The following is a 19735-nucleotide window of genomic DNA, read 5'->3' as shown; positions in this document are numbered from 1 at the left end:
TGAAATTTGATAGTTTTTATCATTTAATTTAAAAAGTTGTTCAATTCGGCTAAACGAATGTCTAGGTAAATTTTATATTTTTCTTGTATTTTACGGTCATGGTTTCATCCTATTGACTAATGTAAATTACTTAGAAGATTCTCCAAAAATTAAAAATATAGAAGGAAAAAATGGCATCCAAGAAATTGTAAGATCAGATATCAACCACAGAAACTCCATATTTGTTATTGTTTTATCACAATTTTTGCAACAGTACTGGAAAATTTGAGGTAATATACACTCCCGTTCAAAAGTTTGGGGTCATCCCCTCAAAAACATGTCATTTTTTTAGGCCCATATCTCCGCCAATTTGCGTTCGATTTCAAAACCCTAGGTTTCATTCAAAAGATAATAAGTCAAAGAAACTTTTAACATGATTTAAAAGAAACTTTTTCAAAAAATTTTGTATGTAAACTTAACCCAAAGTTGCCAAATTTTCTAAAAAATGAATATAAACTTACGGCCGTGTCGCGGGAAGTTGGGTCGACCAAATTTTAAGATGAGAGCGGTAATATGACCCATTTTCTATTAGCTTTCAACTACTTTTTACAGAACTTAGCTAAAAAATCTAGAAAAAAAGTTATTAAGTAAATTAATCTTTGATGTCATCGACCAAAAGTTTGGGGTCACCCCTCAATATGATGTATCGGCCAAAACTTTGGGGTCACTTTCGTAAAACATGGAAAAGTGATTTGGTGATATCTTCGTCATCTATAGTTCAATTTTAATTATTTTTGGCTCATTTCAAAGATAATTAACTAAATTTACGTTTGATGTCTTCAACTTAACGTATTTAACGATTTTTGTATATAAAAATGTTATGTAAAGTTAGCACATTTTACCACGCTTCAAAAAATGAGGACACTTTACGTTAAGTTTTAGTATGTAAATTTCAACAAATATGTGTGGGTCAATGTCTATGCAGTAAGTATCATTCATTTTGTTTCAAATAAGCCAAGAAGAATTAAAATTGAATGAAAGATGACAAAGATATCAACAAATTACTTTTCCATGTTTTACGATAGTGACCCCAAACTTTTGGCCGATACAGCATTTTGAGGGGTGACCCCAAACTTTTGGTCGATGACATCAAGGATTAATTTACTTAATGACTTTTTTTCTAGATTTTTTAGCTAAATTCTGTAAAAAGCAGTTGAAAGCTAATAGAAAATGGGTCATATTACCGCTCTCATCTTAAAATTTGGTCAACCCGTAAGTTTATATTCATTTTTTAGAAAATTTGGCAACTTTGGGTTAAGTTTACATACAATTTTTTTTTGAAAAAGTTTCTTTTAAATCAAAGTTTCTTTGACTTATTATCTTTTGAATAAAACCTAGGGTTTTGAAATCGGACGCAAATTGGCGGAGATATGGGCCTAAAAAAATGACATGTTTTTGAGGGGGTGACCCCAAACTTTTGAACGGGAGTGTATAAACTATGGCACTGTTTGAACTTTTTTAAAACATGATCATTCTTTGTGTTTATAAAAAAAATCTTAGCAACCTTCCTCCAACACAGCTCCCCTTATCGTCACACCTGGAGATCGTCACAGCACACGAAACCGAACACTGTTTGGCGATGGTCTACGTACAGAATTCAGAAAAATGACCACGTGATTTATGAACTACCCCCAAGCGTGCTTCATCGACAACCGGTCAACGATGGAACAAATTTGCCGTATGGTGAATCCTTCAAAAATGCCGTGTATACCAGGTCCCAACGTATTACCTGTAGTGGAGAAATTTATCTACCTTGGATCCTTCAGTAGGTCAGCAGGTTCTCTTCCGGGAAATTTAAGTCCCCTTGGATCTTGGACCTTATTCACAACAATGTGAGTACGGGCTTAAAAAAACTGTGGTAAAAAGATTTACCCTATACCAAATGTACCATGTATGAAACGCCTATAATGTTTTTGGAATAGGATTACCAGGGGCATAAGCTGAAGCAGGGTGATATCCCTTTGATAATAACCATTAACATTTTTCTCAAAAACGATTTTGGAAACTTCTGCGGCACATGTTTTGGACTTAATTTGTCCAATTTTCCTGGCAATGCTTTCTCAATTTTTTTAGGAAATCTTTTGGCAATTTGTTTGGAAGCTTCTTCGCCAACTTTTTGGAAATTTCCTTGGGAATTTGCTAGACAGTATCATTTTAAAATCTTTCGGCAATTGAAGTATTTTTTTATTATTTTCAGAATTACCACCTTTTTTCAAATCATTTGGCAATTATTCTTAAATTCCTCTTTAACTACATTGCAATTTCTAAAGAAATTGTTTGAACTTTTTTAAAACAATGCCCGAAGGAACATTTAAAGAGATTGCCGAGACAATTCCCAAGGAATATGCGGAGGAAGTTGTGGAAGGAATTGGCTTATGTTTTTTCAAACGAATGGGCCAAGGAATTGGTAGAGGAGTTGCCTGAAAAGCCTCCAAAAAATTGTTAGAAAAAATTTTAAAAATAAATTACCGAAGATTTTTTTAAAGGAAATTCCTAGTTCCAAAGCAATTTTATATTAAAACACAAAGAAATTATGAAGCAATTTAAAAAAAATAAATAAAACTTAAGGCATGTTAGTGAATGCCCAAATTTCCAAAGAAATTTTCAAAGGAATTACTAAAGCAATTTCTATGAAACTACCGTGATTTTTGGTGAAATGTGTAAAGATGTAAAAAAATACCGTCATTTATCTCCAGAGTTAATGAATGCTGAGTTCACTATATTTATAGCATATTCGATACATATTTGTGGTATTTTTTTAATACGTTGTTGATGATGTATAAACACATTTTTTAAATGGTCAACAGAGAATGGTTAAACCAAATGTGTCAAGTGCACATAACCAATTTTACTTCGGACTGTGTCCGATACATTTCGTCTTCAACCGCTAAGCTTAGCAGTGCAAGTGGCACTGCTCTGTACTGATGAGTCGAAGACGAAACGTATCGTACACAGTCCTAAGTAACATTTTTTAAACTTTCGTTGTCGTAGCAATCATATGCGGTATTGAACTTTTGAAAGGATATATCTAGCTGTTAATCATAGTTTTTATAACCATTCACGTCATGGTTTCTGTAACCATTCATATTTACGTATAGAAAAGGATTTTTTTAAAGTATCTTTTAACTTTCTATGAAAATTGCAAATTTTCGTGGGTTTATACTCTGGAGGGCCCATACTCAGCGCACCAAAGAATTTTTCAATTTTAATCAGCTGCAACAAATTCAAAATCGAACCGATTTGTTTGAATTTTTGACCACGCATAATTATAAGCATTGTAAATAGGGAAAAAATATAATTCTTATGTAAAACACATAATTTTTAAGTAAAATCAAGGAAATTCTAAAATGTGTCTATGTTCCTAATTCTTCGCACCGTTTTTGCAGTGTTTCGTATTCCGCGCACACGAAAAGAACTCTAAAGTGATAACATTGTAATAAAAACGTGGTTCATGGATCCAATCCTCTTTAACTCAAACTCCAGGGTTTTCTCTGTTTATGTAAATTCCATGTAAACTCGCATCACATGTCGCATTTGACGAATGCTTGCATGAATAACTAAAATTTCTTCCGAGGTTGAAGGAAAATGTTCAAAATAAGTGATTAACCCTAAAAGGGATACCTTCATGGCCTCAGTTTCGTCACCTCGCTGAGTGTGTTCCATCAAAGACGAGCTCTGAAAGGCGCCTGGGGTCCAATGGACCCCAGGTATCCCTTTTAGGGTTAAATATGCTTTTTATGTTTTTGAACTACGTTTTTGAAATTTTGTTACATGCTAGAAACATAGAACATCGTAATAATAACTTAAAAGCATTTATAAGATGTTCGGCTATTATGTAAATGTTCAAAACTTGGTGAAAAACAGGAACACGAAGAAAAGAAGTAGAAGAAAAATTAATTGTTCTCTGGCAATTCTAATTCTTCAAAGGCGTATAGGTCGTCTTCAGTGTCTTGTACAAGACACTGAAGACGACCTTACATTTGAGGTCGAAATACGTATCTGTCAAAGGATGCAAATTCTTAGTGGAATTCGAAGGAACAGTACTTAACACGATTTTTTTTTTACTTAGAAGATATTGTTTGCCTTTAGTGGATTATTCTGGCCCTATGGTGTCCGATTCAGGGGCTGACGGAAAAATTTCATCCTCCGAGTAACTATGCCAGGGGCGTTGAATCGAAGTAACGATAATGCCGAGAGCCGCCTGACGGACGAATGCATGGTTATTGAAAGGTGAAAGCGTTACTTCGATAAGCAACTGAATAGTATGGAGTATATATGATTGTTCTCTCGAAAGTAAACATTTAGGCAACAACTTTTGAAAGAAGGGGGAGGCAAACACTCGAAATCTAATTTGAATTATTGTTAGGTATATTGGCTGTGAGCTTTTCGTTTTGCCAAAATAACATTTCTTGTATTCGTATTAAAAGCAGAACTTTATGTCGGGGAAATGAAGATTTCCATTATAAAAACGTTCTAGATTATACCGGGAACCAAATCTCGAAACATTGTGGCGTTTTTTATTATAAAGTAGTTTTATTATAAAGTAGTTGAAAACCTTTGATTACCTGGTGGTGTGCATATGCAATATGCATAGTATAATTTGAGAAAACAATCACAACTTATGAATTGAGATTACTTAATCCTTAGGAAAGCTCGAACAATAAGGACATATTGCATTCGATTCGAAATTACCTTCTTTTACAACCAAAATGTTCATCAAATGTTTTTCATGCTAGGATTCAAATGACTCAACTAGCATCATTCAAGTGCACCCTATAGCGCATGTAATGCACCTCATAGTCGTAATCACTTACGTTACTTTTTTACACAATACGTGCTCCAGAGCTCCATGAGCTATATTCTTGTTGTTTAAAATTGCTGTAAAAAGCAAGAAAAAAAACAGGAAGAGAATGCAAGACTTACCTATCACATTGCGTGGCGTTTGACGAAACAACGCCCTTCCCTATGCATAACGAGTCAGAATGCATCCGTCTGTGGCACTTGGCTCTATTTTTAACTCCAAAGTCCTCATTCAGCTGTATCACTATGTCGTCGAATATGTCCCCGGTGCTGGCACGTTTACTAGGCACTTTTTCCGGCAGAAAAGCATCGAACGGTTTGCTGGGAGTGCTGGCGGTGTTCGGTTCTTCTTCATCCAGCTCCAGGACGGCATTGGAATCGCTGTCGCTGGTGCATGAACGGTCTTTCAGTTTGTGTTTGTTGCGTTTGAATAGATAATTGAAACTCTGCCTAAACGACGACCCCCGTCGAAACGGAGACGAGGAAGATTCATTGCCGGAGCTGTTGGTAAAGTCGTCTGTCTGACGAGAAACCGTTCTGACTCTAACGCCCACATCGCGAGCCCCTGGATCAAGCACAATGATTTGGGAAACACTAGGCTTAAGAATCGACGATGTTCGACGCGCACCTGTTTCACTGCCTAAACTTATTGCTTTTTCTTCGCGCCCGTCAAGCCCGTGTCTCGAATCGTCCACTTGGACCAATAATGGCAAACTACACGGGCGATCACTACTGCTACTGCTCACACCACCTCTCCCATCGCCCTCACCAACATTCACCGAACCATTGCATTCGAATGACACTATTTTCTTCCGCAGCAGCACGTCATCTTCCGGCTCGAGCCCATTTTTCGGTACCGTTCTGTTCCTCCCGAGGCCCAGCCGGCGCACAAATTGCGGCAAAAATTTCGATTTCCTCTGTACTGCCGCCCCTCCGCACCCATTCGATTCTGACTCCGACAGGGAGACCATTTCTCCTCACTCGCGAGCCACCTTCCGGTCTGTGGGGCTCGACTCTTGCCCGATGACACCACACTCACTCACTCCCACCCACGCTCCACGCCACACTACCGGTCAACTAGCAGCCAGCCGATCGATATTGGCTCGATTTCAAAATTATGTCATTTCACAGTGCACTCGGTTGTCGCCGTCGGTTGTACGCCCGTAACTACCTTCTGCACGCTTTGGAGCGCTTTTCGTTGCGGCAATATTCCACCATATCGACGTCCGTTCGTCACCAACCACTAAGTAAGGATGGAAGCAAATTTGTCTCTGTATTAAATTTTTTTGCCGCCGATAATTTCACACCACAATTCGCTTCGAGACTAAATGTTTCCATGTGCCAATCGATAACGCGAACTGCTCTGTTCTTGGCCGCGCTCGGTCCGACATATTTTGCCAACAGCCAGCAGCCAGCAGCAGCGGTATAAGTCATAGCTTTTGCATTACGAATCAACGTTTTAGGGTGTACCAAAATTACAGTTCGTGGAAGAAATCTTCCATGCCAGATTTAATTCATGACGATTTGGAAAGAGTCATGGTCAAACATTTTAATTGATTGCAACAGGTTGACGTAGGAGAAGAGAAAGGAGAACTGGAGTCATAACGATAACGAGACGTAAACCAATTTGAAATTATTTCTTTACATGTTTTTCTATAGATGTAAACTCAGCTTACGCTGGTGAAAGACTGTTGTAGTCAAAAGAAAACCCGTGGGGAACGAAAAGTTTCCACTTTTTTAAATAGTTATCTAATGTGAAACGAACCAAATTTAAGAATCAACCTATCGATTGCCAGGCTCCTCCATCTCATTCCTTTGAACGCTGATGTGAAGAGTTCGATGGAGTTCCCTGGTGTTTCATTCAATCTTAGCGGAAAATGACAATGGGTGGGCACTCCGCGCAACCCGGCATTTTGCTTCAAGCCTAGAACACAATGCGTCCGTTTTGTTGAGGTTTGCGTCTAGACATTTTTTTTGTTATGGGAAATTTATCAACCTACTGCCACGCAAACGTATCCATTGTGCATAACACTTTATAATTTTCCAGAATCTGATAGGTAACATTTTTCCAAATTTATGATAAAACACGGAGCCTCACAAACGTGTTCGGTTGCAAGGTTGCGACGGCAGCGACGAAATAATGCGTCTCCAAAATGTTAAGGGGTTTTTAGTGGGGTGGTCATGGTAGGAAGATTTAGACGCGTCAATAGAACTTCAGTGAGGATTTAGTGTGCTTTAGGAGGTTACAGAGCGTTTTAGACGGGCTTCCTGGGGGAAGGTTTTAGATGGGTTTCAAATCATTTCATGGTGTTTTTGAAGATTTTATTATTTCAGTTGCATGGGAGATTAAGAGAAGTTTTCGGAGGTCTGAAAGGGGATTCAAGGCGTTTCAGGGTGTTTCTGGAAATGTCAGGGGGGTTTTGGATGTTTCTGAAGGTTTCAGGGGATTTTCACGGAAGTTTCAAATGAGTATCTACAATAGAGTTTTGGGACTGTGATTGCGAAGAGTGTCTTCCTGTCTAGTTTGACGCCAAAATGGAATCTCTTACCGTTTTAGAGATATAGCCGAAAAACCAACGACCAGTCGCTACATTTTCATATTTTCAATTTAAGGACAAACGTCTTGAAATCCCGGTTCAACATTGCATCAAAACTTCAAACGCACTAATCTCAAGAAGCAAGCTTCAGACAACAATGCATTTTATTATTCTGTTCTTGCTCACTTGTAATAAGCTTAAAATAAGAAGCTCAAGTGCGCTGGTTTTGTTTACGAAGAGATTTGTGCTCTCAAAATCGTGAATGGGTCTCAAAGTCGGCCATTGTGGCGGCCATATTGGGATTCTAACAAGTCTGTCCTTAAGAAAACAAAGACTAAGGGAACGTCCATAAATTACGTCACGCAAAAATTGCCCATTTTCAACCCCCCCTCCCCCCTATGTCACACTTTTTGTATTAGAACTCTGAAAGTTTTGTATGAGTCGTCACACTTTGCTGAACCCCCCCTCCCCCCTAAAAGCGTGACGTAATTTATGGACGTTCCCTAACTAAAGTTTCTGGAAATTATACCCGACAAAAAAGAATAATGACATGCGAATTTGTATCTCATTTAACTGAATTTAACATCCAATAATTTCTTGTATGCAGATGTGGAGGCCCCTCGGAGAGATGACCAAAACTGTTTTTCCTTATTTTCGAACAGTACTTGAGCAATATGAAAAATAAAGCTAATGCTAGCAACCAAAAAAGATTCTTGTGGGGGCCCCTAAAATGTGGGTCCCGCCTGCCCAACCCCCCCCCCCCTGAGATCCGGCCCTGCTTGTATGGAATGTTGAACGCAAGCTTCATACTGAGAGCAAGCTGTAAATTTAAAACTGATGGAAAAATGTTGCACACACGGCAAGGTCGTTTTGTTACAGGTTTAATGATATAACATTTTTAACTGTGCAAGTAACAAAAATGTTTATTTGTGTAGTGTTTTTTGATTTTAATAATTTTGCTTCGTTTAGAAATATAGAAAGAATTCTTGAAATTTTCAAAAGATATAGTTAAGAATCCAATACTGATGAATGGAGCTTCGTAAATGCTCAGATGTGAATATAAATGAGCACCTTGGAGGATTTCTTAAAATTAAACATTTGCTCGGCATCTTAGAGCACTAAACAATTTTGGACAATATTTGAATAATTTGAACCGTGCACCGATTCAATTGTTACTCAAATATATTACGGGTAGTAGGAAAAACGGGCACTCGAAAAGTTTGGGTCGTTTATATTCTAGTTTGACGTTTGCGTAATACCGTCATATAGTTCATGATTGACCAAACATTTTTTAATAGATTGAAGTTTTTTTACCAAATTGTTAATAGATAAAGATACCAAAGTCTTTCTCTTTTTAAAAATGTTTTTTTATTATTAATAAATATTGAAAACTTACTTTAACGATAATGATCAATCCTCGAGCGTACCGCGCTACCTCAACTGTTGTCAACTCAGTACTCTTAACCGTGCTCGGTACTAATCTTTATGTGACCATAGCTAAACATTATTATCGTCACTGCTGGAATTGTGTCGCTTCTGAGAACAGGATAAGCTTGGTTCAAAGCAACAATGTTTTATCAGCGCGCTAAGACGTTGTAGGCATGGTAAACTCTTGGTTTTAATTTGTTGCCCGTACTAATTATTACCTGTTTATTCCTCTAATCTATGGTAAATATCTTTTAAAGTTCTGTTAAGTGTTTCTCCTAAAGGACATTATACATACGTTTGCTCGTTGTAAACTTATTATTTGCCACGCTTCTTAGTTACAAATCCATTAATTTCAAAATTTGACAAGTTTTTGCATTTAGAAAGCAATAAAGTATCATAGCTGTGCTGTCAGTCATGTTGGAAGTGTACTCCAACACACGTGTGTGTCAAAGTTTCGTTAAAGCAATTAGCGAGTGTCATTAGCTTGTTGCAATGCAAATATGTTGCAACAAGTGAACGGCTGTGTTGTAGATGGCTTCCTATGAAAATATAGCGACTGGCCATTGGTTTTTCTTCTATATCTCTGAAATGGTAGGAGATTCCATTCTGGCGTCAAAGAACGAAAGGAAAAACTTAGTTTTTGCGTTAGAAAAAATGTTGTTGGAAAAAATCTATGATGCAGACGTTGCTTTTATCAGCATTTTAAGACGTTTTTTTTTCTCTATGATGAAAAATTTACTGAGAATTTTTTTCTCACTGTATTTTTATCGAATTGCTGAGGTAATTTGGCGTCGATTTAACAAAAAAACTTTGTTCTTCGATGCATAGTTTATGAGATACATTTTTTTGAAATTTGGAATGTATAAGAAATTTTTGGATGATTGTGAAATTTCATCTAGCGTTTCCCGGAAAAATAGCCCACTATGATTTTTTTGAATTCCATATATGATGATATACCCACAACTTCTAGCACTGGTGAAATTTTCATTGAAATCGGAGACCCTTCGACCCAAACCTGTTCGCTAATAAAAAGAACCCCCTTACGTCACTATGCAGAATTACGGCAGTTCTGCAAAAAGTCAATTTACGTAGGGTAAGTTTCATATAGGTTACCTTGTGTGCTCAGTTTTGTTTTTTTTTTCTATTGTACATGAAGTGGTGAATTCGCGTGTAGTGCCTCGAGCACGCTATACTTAAGGATATGTAACATCAAAATCGTCTATTTTATGACTTATTTACAGTACGTTGAACCTTTCCATAAGAATGTTTTTGAGCGAGTTGTTACTTTTTGTTTTCAGCAGCTATCAGTTGAATTTTGGCAGTTATGCTAAGAGCTAAGATATACTATCAATTAGCTATAGGCTCGCTTTACACTTGTGTGTTTTAAAGTGTCCTTTTCATGGCGAGATTAGAGATATGCGATATACCGAATGATTTATAATAATTTCGTATCGCTTTCACGGAACATTTTTCAATTCCGTTTCGTATCACAAATTTCACATTTCGTTTCGGATCGCCTTGGAAAAATCCCGTACAGCATACCCTTAGGCGAGATATGTTAATTTTTGATCAGTGTACCAGTTATGACTATAGTACTATAAATTCGCCATAGTTGATTTTCAACCTTTAACGATGCAAATCAACAAGAAACATAGTGGAGCGGACCTGGTGTGATGGTTAGAACACTTGACTATCACGCCGAGGACCTGGGATCGAATCCCACTCCCGACAAACTCGCAAAATGCGAGATTTTCCTTCGGAAGGGAAGTAAAGCGTGGGTCCCGAGATGAACTAGCCTAGGGCTAAAAATCTCGTTAATACAGATAAAAAAAAAAACAAGAAACATTTTGTGAATAAAAACTCACGTTAACAAATGATGGTTGCACTCATCCAAACTTCAAAATTTGCCTAAATTATAATAGAAATAAATATTTTTTCTCAAAATTATAGCTTCCTTGCACCCTCGCTTGCACCCTATTTCGCCGTAGTGTACCAATTATGGCTAATTCCATAAGGAGTGCATGAAAATAGTGCGAAGTGGAACCGAAATTTAGAAATGTGTCCATAACTGGCACAGGGTTCCTATCATTGGCACACACCGTAATATATACTAAAAGTAGTTCTTTCTCCTTTTCTATTTTTTTCTGTAATTAGGCTGACACAAATTTCGATTTTCTCTTATGTCACCTTGGAAAATTTTTGACACAAATAAATTATTAAAGAAATTTTTAAATTTTAAAGTGAAATTAGAGTCGTTCAGAAAATTTCTTAACAAATCCGATGAGTTTAACGATTTTGCCTAATTGTTTGGGTAATTTTGCATCAAATACATTTATTATTTATCATCCCCCCCCCCCCTTGACGAGTCAACGAGCGAAGTGACAAAAGAAGAAAATAGGATTTATTCCGGCCTAAACTAATTAATCATTTGACACATTAATGACGTTCGTCGGTCTTCTTCTTAATTTTGAAGAAATAGTTTTTTTAGGTAGTGCCATAACTGGTGCAGGCGCCCTACAACAATGAATTCGAAGATAAAAATCGTCACACTTCTCTGTCCAGTTAGTCTCTAGTAAATGAGTCTTTGAATCACCAGTGTGAAAAATTAGCATAAGTGAAAATTTACGATTAAAAAAAATCTTTGATTCGCCGATTCGAAGACGGCGGGTTGGATTCCAGTTCTCGAGCTTCTGGACATAGTGTATAGTGTTGTGCTTTCCACACAAATGCGTAAAATATGATAGAATTATATAAGCGGGATAGCAAAACAAATGTGATCGTAATATTCAAAATTTATCTAGATCACCCTAATGCGCATGGGCTGATGTTGTTTACCGACCGACGTGTGCCTCCAAATGTGCTCTTTGTTGCTTCACCCATGGCGCGGTAGTTTACGCGTTTTTTGCGTGCTCAATTAAAAGCTGAGCACAGTTGTAATTATGATACGACCTAAGGTAACCAACCAACCAGGCACCACCATGTTCGGTGGTGGAGAAACACTCCCCAAAGGTGATGGAGGAGTACGATATGAGAATGAACGTCATATTTGCGAAATTCGGAGTGGTGTGATGCATTGGAGATGCCCTTGCTGTGACACGGTTCTGAAATTGAGTTTTTCGTCCTCCTAATGGCAGTAGTGGTTGAGAAAGTTGCAGTCAACTAACAAATTATTCTTTGGAGAATTTCTTGGCTTTTCAGTCCGATTGTGAGCTTGAGCTTGAGCTTGATTGACCGCCCGTAGACGCTACTCCAGTATCGCCAGACCAGCTACACTCACACAAGGAACCAATGAGATATCTGCCGGGGACTAGCAGGCATCTTCAGTGTGTGAGCGTTGGCGATCTTCTATTTTTAGGCGACAATGGCGCCTGCCACGTCAGGTTGCAGGTCAATTTGGGGAATGGTAAGGAATTGATGATTGCAATCGTTTGTATCCACATCTGACCGAATATACCTCTGCGCCAGCACAAATTCATGCGGATGTTGGAGTGTTGGTGGGAATTGGTTGGCAGAAGGTTCACACATTGGTATGTGGATACCAGGGTAAGGTGATAGAATTGTGTGTTTTAACTATTTTGAAGATGTGCGGCACAGTTCGCTTGATTGCATAACTTGTAGGCGTTTTCTAATAGGATTGGAACACTGTGCTGTGAAAGTTTGGAAGGAAGGGAAACGGCTTTTTCAACCCGTTACTGTTCTAGCAATGACTATGAACATGTGAATATACATGAGTTGTATATGTAGAGAGCAGAGAGAAAGTATATAGAAAGATACAAAGTAGGAGGAAAGGGACGGGCCAGGGATTGAACCCAGGACCTTCTTGCATATAAATCAGAAGCGGTAGCCACTAGACCACCAAGCCCGTCGATTGTGAGATCAAAAACACCTTATGTTCTCTTACTCCGACGTTTCGATGCGTATCGGATCTTTATCAAGGAATCTGTATTTATTCGGAACATTACAATAGTCTATTTTACGAAACGACAACAGTGTTGATATTGATATTAACACTCACGGGCTTGGGCACAACCTCCTGTCAAATTTTCATTCATGAAATGAGCGATCAGCTGATCCGAAGCGTCTCGTAAAATGGCTCATTAGTTTTGTTTTACAAGACACTTTACAAACAATGAACACATTACCGAGTTTTTGGTCGTTTTTTCGTCATGTAGATTTTTCAATCTTTCAACCGTCATTCGATATTCTATAGCTACAAATAATTAACTGTCAGTCTTTTTAACGTATTTTTGTCAAGTTTTACTTACTTTCCGGTCCGTTTTCATCCGGAAAACCGTAACTCAAATCACTAGGGATCGGGATTCGGACCTCTTTCGCTACTGTATGTCTACGTTTTCAAAATGACGGTTGATGATTTTAAACTTCGTGTGTTATGTGTTCGGTTCTTAGTGTGTTCGGGTTACAGGTAATTATTTGTAGCTAGAATATCGAATGACGGTTGAAAGATTGAAAAATCTACATGACGAAAAAACGACCAAAAACTCAGTAATGTGTTAATTGTTTGTAAAGTGTCTTGTAAAACAAAACTAATTGTAATGTTCCGAATAAATACAGATTCCTTGATAAAGATCCGATGCGGATCGAAACGTCGGAGTAAGAGAACATAAGGCGTTTTTGATCTCACAATCGGACTGAAAAGCCAAGAAATTCTCCAAAGAATACACCAAGAACAGTCGTAATCCATCAAATAACAAATCATTACAAAATAAAATTGGTAACAGCCCTTTTCTAAGCGTAGTGTGGCATCAAATTACAAAAAAAAATCAAGTCACAAAAATAGATTGCAAAGTCAAAACTCTACAAGTGTAGTATTGTAACTCTTACATTTCATGATTTTAGTTTAGTATGGCTTCAGATGATTCATCAAGAAACCAGGCAAAAACATATGCATTGTAAACCTTTTTTTATCTGTATTAACGAGATTTTTAGCCCTGGGCTAGTTCATCTCGGGACCCACGCTTTACTTCCCTTCCGAAGGAAGAACTCACTTTTTGCGAGTCTTTCGGTGCACCATTTTGACGTTTGGCGGTGCGATAACTGCAAATTTGTTGCACTTGTCGGACTTGCAGGTAAAAATCCATGCAGTTAAACCGTTTGCACCGACCGAACGTCTACTGTAAAACAATTGTCAATGCGATGTATAGATGTTTTGTTCTGATTTAAACAAAGACAAATATGGAAATATTATTAAAAATATGTGACAGTGTTGCCAGTTCATCAATCATAAGTCTATACGAATGGACTAGAATAACCTGATGAAGTATATAATCTATCTATTAATATCACAGTTTCCAAAGAAATTTTATCTATTTCAACATTATGTAGCCAAATATGTATTTTTATTGTTAAAATCTTATTACAAAAGAACTTTTGTTTCAAATGAAATCAATGGTAATAATTTCTGTTTTTTTTTCTTATACATGTAACACTTTTGGCAATATTCAGGAAATCATGTTGTGGGTATGACCATGACAAATCGAACTGAAGTTTTCAATGTTGGCTATTTGAATATTATTCACAAAACGTATCAGTTTCTTGTAAGAAATTCGATTCGTTTGCGGAACTTGATACAGGTCCACTCAGTACATGTTTTTCAAATATTTGTTTGGGATCATATGCATTGTACCTGATTTTATTGAAAAGAATAGAGGAAAAGTGATCAACTTTCCCCCAGATTACGGTTCGCCTATGTAAATAGTATTTATATCCATAAAGCACACAGATAGAAAAAAGAGTGTAAAATTCTGTGACATATAATGCACATGATTGAAGCGTGGGATATCACAGAAGTTTACATGACATATCATGTAAAAGTCATGAAATATCATGTAAACTTACATTATATGTCATGTAATTCAGCATGACTCTGACTACATGACATATAACACAAATTTACATGTTACATCATGTAAGCCATCATAACATTAACTTTACATGACTAAAATGAAGTTTACATGACGTGTAAATATCATTATTTTTATCTGTGCAAGATCCTTCTTCTTTTTCATTACATCAGGAACTGGTCAAGCGTCAGAGGTTATCTGTTGATGTGTTTATTAGTAAGAAATCTCCCCACCAGGTGGCGCTGGGGTGTATATCATTTCATTTACTGCGGTGGATAATGAAAAGTCTTCCACCTTCTGAAGATGTCTCCATGAATTCCTCTTGGAATTTCGCCGGCATTCACTCTGGAATGCATTCAGGAGTTCCTCATGAAATACCTTCTGTGATTCATCCTGGAACTCCTTTAGAAGTTCTTCCAGTGATTTTTCCAAGCATCCTTCTATGATTCTTCCATAAATTTCTACTAGAAGGATTGCACTAGAAATGCCTGCTGTAATTGCTCCAGAAGTTCGTGATATGATTCCTCCAGGAATTTCCCTGTGAGAATGTATCTAGAATTTTCCAAGGAATTCCAGAGATTTTACCAAGGATCCATTCTGTCATTCCTCTGAAAATTGCTGCTGAAATTCTTCCAGTCATTCCTGCTAGGCCCCCTTCAAACTGCTCCAATATTTCAACTACTCCTGCTCAATGAGTTTTAGCTAAGATTCAGCCGTGAATTCCTGATGGAACTTGTCTTGGTGTTTCACCGATATTTCTCTCGAAAATACTTGCTCGAATTTCTCCAGGAATACAAAATGGGATTCCACCAGGATTTTCTTCAGATATTGCTAGCTAGATTCTTCCAGGAATCTCTGCTTGATTTTTCTCCAAAAATGCTCCTGGGATGCCTTTGGGGTTTTTTATATATATTTTTTTAAAGATTTCTTCAGAGATTACTTCCATGAATTCTCGCAGTAATCCCTCTTGCAGCAGAAACGTCCAGCAAAACTGGAAAAAAATTATGCACAGCCAAAACAAAAAACTCCGGCGGAATCCGTGGTGGAACAGTTGTCCGCTGCGGGGCAGCCTTTGAGCCGCATAATACGTATGCTTTGCGTTGATTACAAGTAAGTACGTTGAAATATTGTAGTGAAACAAAGTGTACTTGTGAAATTAACACAAGCTGTGGCTGCTGGGCTGGATTTCCGAGTGATTTAATTGAATGAGGACTTCTCCCGAGCTCCGCTGTCGCCGAAGTTCAAGTGAAGTTCACTTTTGGTACGGTTAATATTTATCTGAACTTTGAGTAGTAAGTTCAAAACAAGTACAAAACAAGTTCGAAACGGAACTTTTCAAGTTATTGGAATATGTCCAACTGAACTTTATTTGAGCTTTAGAGGCACGCAAAAGTTCAACATGAGTTCGGTTAAATTTTAATTGAACTCTGCTCAAAAGTTCAAAGTAAGTTTTTTCTTGACCTCTTTTCTACTTTAATGTCCTTTGAAGAGAAGTCAAAAGCTTGTACATGTACTTCCTAGTTCATAAACAATACATGAGTAACTTTTTGGAGAATTAAGTTCAACGAAACCGGAATTGAACCAAACTTGAACTTCTGAGTTCGTTCTTCAAGTGGAATCCGAACTTTTGGTTGCTTGGATAGTTTTTGCGAAAGGCAGACGATTTCCAATTGCCTACCTTTAGGCGTTTAATTCGAGTCATTTACATTCGAAATATATCAATGGACCACTAAAATAACTAAAACGGCCAATATGGAATGAACAGATAGCGCCACCGTAACCTGACATAACTCCGTTGTTATCACAATGTTAATGGGCATATACGGAGGCGCCTCTGTTAACATGTGGTGAACTCTAGAAAAGTTGGCTTCATTGATAAATTGTAAGAATTTCAAGTTGATTCAGATTTGGCATTATCATATTGAGTGTGTTCCATAACACTAGTTTACAGCATTTTTGAACTCGGTAAGCTGATGATCATTTTTGGTGTAGAATCATGCCCTGAGTTCGAAAACGCGAAGGAAAAAAAATACAGTAGAGCGGAATTTTTTTCGACTTTCCATACAAGGTTGATGATTTGAAATCGATTTTTGTTCTATTTTTAAGCAACGTCGCTCACTTCATACACCTCATTCTCCGTAATCAATGCTCCGATTGAGCTGAATTTTTTACTGTAACTCGCCTACATATGATATGTCAAATAAACGTGGAGAAAGAATTTTTAAGTTAGTTTTTTCTTATTGAAAAAAATACATTTCTTCAAAAAAATTAGGGAATTTTGCTTAAATTTAAGAAGATTGTCCCTAAAACTCGCCAATATCTTGAATTTCATCAATCTGACGCAAAACCTGTATTCAGATGACCGAATGGTATTGTATTCAGCTTTTAATTTATGGAATAAGATTTAAAATTGGTTGAACAAAACCCAATATATTTGAATTTTAGTAAATTACATATTTTGAAAAGTTGCAAAACTCGATATTGAGCTAAAACTCAAAAACTGTTCTACTTAAAAATTTTTGAAGGTCGGTTTCGAAATCAGCACTAAATTGTGCTTCAAAAATTTTGGTCGTTGACAGAAGTTCACGACTTTCGTTTTATTTTGTAAACTTGTGTAATTGTTGAATCTTAAAATATTGTTTCATTGTTTGCAGAGCCGTAGCGTGCGGTGGGCCAGGTTGGCCCTCGCCAAGGGCGCTAATCTCAGAGAGGCGCCGAAAAAGCCTAAGGCTAGAATGAAACAGGATGATGCTACTATTTTCATGAATTCTGAGATTTAAAGTTGATCATGTGTTTTTAAAGTTCTACCGCATTCTCAAAAATTCAGATTTCTCTAGATTATTTTGAATGGTTATCATGCTGTTACCAGGAAATTCATTTGATATTTTATTTAAAGAATCTATTTTATATGCTTTCGAAATTCTAGTGAAAGGTACTTTCCTAAAACTCCCAAACAAACTGGAGAATGTCTTCCATTGAGATATTTTACATTGTTGTTAAAAAGTGTTTTAAATGGAAAATGTAACTCTCTTATTGCAAAAAACAGATATTTACATTAAATGTTTCTTTGGGCTGAAACTCTCGTAAATCTAGCAGAAACCATTCATGTCGCATGTTCATGTTCATGTTTGGTTTTATTTCTTCATAACAAATTAAATATTCCAGGAATTCATTCACAAATTTCAGGAGTTTTTTTTTCTGAATTATTTGTTGGGTTGCTTTCAAAAATTCTCTCACATTTCCTCATTTCCATTATTTTCATACGAAATTGTTCCATGTTCACTAGATATTTCTCCATACATTTCTGCTGGAGTTCGTATAGAACACCTTTGATGAATTTCCTCATTAGTTCCTCCAAAAATTCATAAATTTGGTATTTCTTCAGAAATTTCTCCAGGTATTCCGTTACAAAAGCTGCCACTGATCTCATGCAAAATGCCTGCAAAAGTTGCTTTTGAAAGCCTTTCATGGATTCCTTCAGAAATTCCTCTAGGGAATTCTTCATAAACCGTCTAGGGTTTTTGTTTTCAGGAAATCTGTCACATAAGGAATATAAACTTATTTAGGGATTCCTTCAAAAAATCTTCCACGTATTCTTTCAGATTTTCCCCAAATAATGTTCCAGATATTCCTGCATGAATTACTTCATGAATTCTTGCTAAAATGTCTCCCAAATTTTCATCAGGTATTCTTTCAAATATTCCTGTAGGAATTTCTCCAGAGATTCTTGCATAACTTCTTTCAGTGATTCCTGCAGAAATCCTTCCAAATATATCATCAAAAGTCATATAGAAAGTTTTCCGGAAATACCTCTTGGTATTCCTCCATGTCCATGGTTTGTCTAAAGATGACTGAAATGTTTTTTACAAATCTTCCGGGATATATTTTGATTAAACTTCAGAAGAAAACTGTGGTAAAAATTAAAGAAATTCCTGGTAAAAACTGATTGAATTAATCATAATAATTGATAAAATAGATCGTTTAAGGATTCTTGAAAACCATTGAAATTCAATTAAGTATTTTTAAAAAGAAAATTCAGTAAAATAAAAGTCCAGAAAAGAAAGAAAAATTCTGTTAAATTTCTTGACGAAATTTATGCATTACTATGTTCGGAATTTAAAATATCATTTCTAATTATTATGCTGGTCTAAGGAAGATTCTTGAAAAGCAAAACGTGTTTGTACTTATACTCGTTTAAGAGGAATAAAATTTGAGAAAATTTTAGGCTACTAAAATTGAAAATCTTAAAGATATACACGAATCATAATCACTCTAAGAATATAAAAAATAGGGTGGAATTTGTTTCTTCGAACCAGCATAAAACAACTTTTTGCAAAACTTTGGAAAAAATAACTACCAAATTTGCGAATTACCAATTATCTTGGGGCGTCAATGTGGATGCTTACCAAGGGCACCATGGGCCCACGCTACGGCTCTGATTGTTTGATCAACTTCACTCTGGATTTAAAGTTTTAAAATTTGGCCTTTTCAACGTTTTTTATAAACTGTTTTTTTTTTTGTTGTCAAAAATTTAAACGGACCTTGCTTACGGAAATTTAACCCTCCTAAGATGTTAGATTTTTCGCACCACGATGGCGTAGTGTCTGGGTCAAATTGATCCCAATATCCTACTATGGTTGATTTCCTAAAACCACCAATAATGCATGAAGGTATGCAATTTACTGTGGAAGTAAATACTACTTTTAGTAAAATGATTGTTTGGCTATTTGATTGAAAATAAGTATTTTTATGAGTTTTTTCTATGACATCAATTTGTGGGTTTTTGAAGACTACAAAATGATAGATTACGAAGCTCCATTCATGAACAAATTCATTGAAATGATGTTTTATCATTTCATGAAAATGAGTAATCAGATCAATGATACCCCGTTTCACAGTACCACGTGGATTGGGTAGCTTGCTCCATTTTCGAAAGGCTAATTGGATTGCTACTCCATCCACCAAGCAGTTAGTTTATCTAATAATAACGACAAAGTCATTCGTCAGTTTGTCACATGCCGTTCAGCATTCTAGACACATTTCCTAAATTTGTCACACAAAGTACACAAC

At 36.6% G+C, this 19735-nt stretch overlaps 1 protein-coding gene across 5 annotated transcripts in view; it reads right to left on the bottom strand.

Moving 5' to 3' along the window:
- Window positions 1-19735, bottom strand: part of LOC109411639 (GRAM domain-containing protein 2B) — a 126334-nt gene that overhangs the window by 75801 nt on the left and 30798 nt on the right. For 4 of the 5 annotated variants that reach the window (XM_062858322.1, XM_062858324.1, XM_062858325.1 and 1 more), the window contains one exon: window positions 4963-6082. The exons of the other annotated variant lie outside the window; for it this stretch is intronic. In XM_062858322.1, coding sequence (XP_062714306.1) covers window positions 4963-5810 — 848 coding nt within the window. In that variant the 5' untranslated portion in view covers window positions 5811-6082. The remainder of the gene's footprint in view (window positions 1-4962; window positions 6083-19735) is intronic. 5 annotated transcript variants of the gene reach the window in all.

Source organism: Aedes albopictus, chromosome 3, assembly GCF_035046485.1.
Source record: "Aedes albopictus strain Foshan chromosome 3, AalbF5, whole genome shotgun sequence".
NCBI lineage: Eukaryota > Metazoa > Arthropoda > Insecta > Diptera > Culicidae > Aedes > Aedes albopictus.
The sequence above is the reverse complement of the archived record's forward strand: the minus strand, read 5'-3'. Positions and strand labels throughout refer to the sequence as shown.